General features: G+C 39.2%; 1 protein-coding gene across 1 annotated transcript; it reads right to left on the bottom strand.

Annotated features, from left to right (window-relative positions):
* Nucleotides 1–819: 819 nt before the first annotated feature.
* Nucleotides 820–1,614, bottom strand: LOC108997441 (E3 ubiquitin-protein ligase RHA1B-like). The gene has a single exon (XM_018973731.2). It carries the CDS (start codon nucleotides 1,515–1,517, stop codon nucleotides 1,023–1,025), a length of 495 nt encoding a protein of 164 aa, XP_018829276.1. The 5' UTR covers nucleotides 1,518–1,614; the 3' UTR covers nucleotides 820–1,022.
* Between the last annotated feature and the right edge of the window lie 552 nt (nucleotides 1,615–2,166).

Genomic DNA, 2,166 nt, shown 5'->3' with positions numbered 1-2,166 from the left:
CTTTATGCAAATTGAAACTTATTTTAGAATGAAATTCCCCTTCACAGAGAGAGAGAGAGAGAGAGAGAGAGAGAGAGAGCAGCTCTACTCTACTGGCTCTCTCATCCTCGATAGTCGATTTTTGTATTGGACTCATGCAAATTTTGACTCAATATGGTCCATGACACTGCCGTATTATGATACTATCTAGTTTTATTTATATTATGTTATTATTTCTCCTTCAAAAAAGAAACCATAATGTAAAAAACAGTTATAGATTATTAATGCCGGAAAAAGTTTATAGGGTAGGGGAGAGTAACAAAATGATGATGCCAACTTTTCTGTGAGTCCTTGATGTACTCTGCTCAACCAAATTCAATTCATGTAGTCCAGATGACAATGGCAAGATTAAGAAAGATGCATTGGATTAGTGCAGCTTCCACCAACACCAAGCTGTACTATCTCTGATCTCAGCTCTTCAAAAAGCACCACCCCCCTTCGCTTTCACCCCCATCTCTTTCCGGCTTTGCTAGATTCAACATTGTCCCCACAACCACAAGCATAAAAAGCTCCAAACCCCATGTAAGACTGTTCATGTCGTCCTTTAATTATACAAGCTTTTAATCCAAACAAAACTTGCTGCCACTCACCATGCCACACTTATCACCTATTGCATTTTAGGTACCTATTGCCACCACCCCACAACCAACGTTTGTCACATCCAAGCATATAACACAAAAATCGTTCGTGAACCAATACCAATTTCACCATATTACCTGATTATATAACATGTCAAATCAGATCATCCCCATAGATTAGACGCAAAGGTAAAGTATGCGCTTTTTTTTTTTACCCAAAATTCAATATACCCGGAAAACAAACTGTACAAAATCATCTAACTTCTTATAGCTTTACTTCTTTCTTAGAAGAATTAGAAGAAAAAAAGATCATTTTTTGGTATGTATACACATGATTCATGAACATCTCAAACAGCCAAGACCCAAGATTTTTCTCACTTCGATTTTTGGTAAACTGAAGAGTTACTACCAACCGGTAATATTGGTATATTCGTCGTAAAATTCAGGTATCCCAGAAGCAGCCCAGAGCCTCTCGTTGAAAGCTCCTTGCATATCGTCCGGAATAAATGGTGTCCGGCACAGTGGACACGTCTTCTGCTCGTACCCCATCCAGCGGTCGAGGCAGCCCTTGTGGAAGATGTGGCGGCAGTTTGTAAGCCGTCGGATCTCGTCCTGCGGCTCGAACTCGTAGAGGCAGACAGCGCAGGACTCAGGCGGGTCCACCAGGTCCGAGAACCTCACCACAGGAAGGATTTCCCGGATAAGAACCGCCGATATGGAGTTGAATTCGGAGACTCGGGCCGGTGCGTCGTGCCACGCAATGTCGGGCTCCAGAAAATCGGCGAGACCCAGATGGCGAAACAGGGTGGAGATGAGCTTTCTGAGAAAACCCAGAACCGAAAGCGCGTGAATAAAGAGCTTTGGCAGAAGAAGATCCGTATAGCCCACCGGAAAACCCATGGAATAGACTATAGAGAGAAAGAGAGTATGCTCGTTCGCGTGGATTCTTTGAAGCAGAGAGCGAGAGGATACAGCTAGAGAGGGAGATAGAGAGATATGAAGTGGGAGAGAGAAAGAGGGAGAGGCCGAGTTATAAGGAGGAGTGAGGGGATGTGTAAATGTCAAAAATGGGTCTGAGGTTTGAAAAGAATGACAAATGAAGAAGGGGGACATATGATTGTGGAGAGTGACACAGACACAGTTATGGTTTTGGTTCATGTTACTACTGGTCATTGCTGTCCTATTCATTGGCTTTTTACGAATGTGAATGCAGTGTTACACTTTTGAGTTCCTAGAGCATCCTCATTGTGGCTTGCTCTAATTCCTCTTTAAAATTTAGTTAATATAACACTTATTTATATTTGCCTACCAATTGAATTATTCATTTTTTCTTTATATAATAATAAATTATTATTAATTTAATAATTCTTTTATTTAATTTATTTGTATCACATTTTATTATTCTATCAATTTAAAATTAATAATAATTATATTTTAATTAAATTCATATTTAAAAATTCATATTTCCAAATAACGTTGTAACATTTTACTACCAATTTCACTAACATTTTCCCTTTCGTATATCCAGATTTTTAAAATTTATTTTAAT

This window comes from Juglans regia, chromosome 9 (genome assembly GCF_001411555.2).
Source record: "Juglans regia cultivar Chandler chromosome 9, Walnut 2.0, whole genome shotgun sequence".
NCBI lineage: Eukaryota > Viridiplantae > Streptophyta > Magnoliopsida > Fagales > Juglandaceae > Juglans > Juglans regia.
The sequence above is the reverse complement of the archived record's forward strand: the minus strand, read 5'-3'. Positions and strand labels throughout refer to the sequence as shown.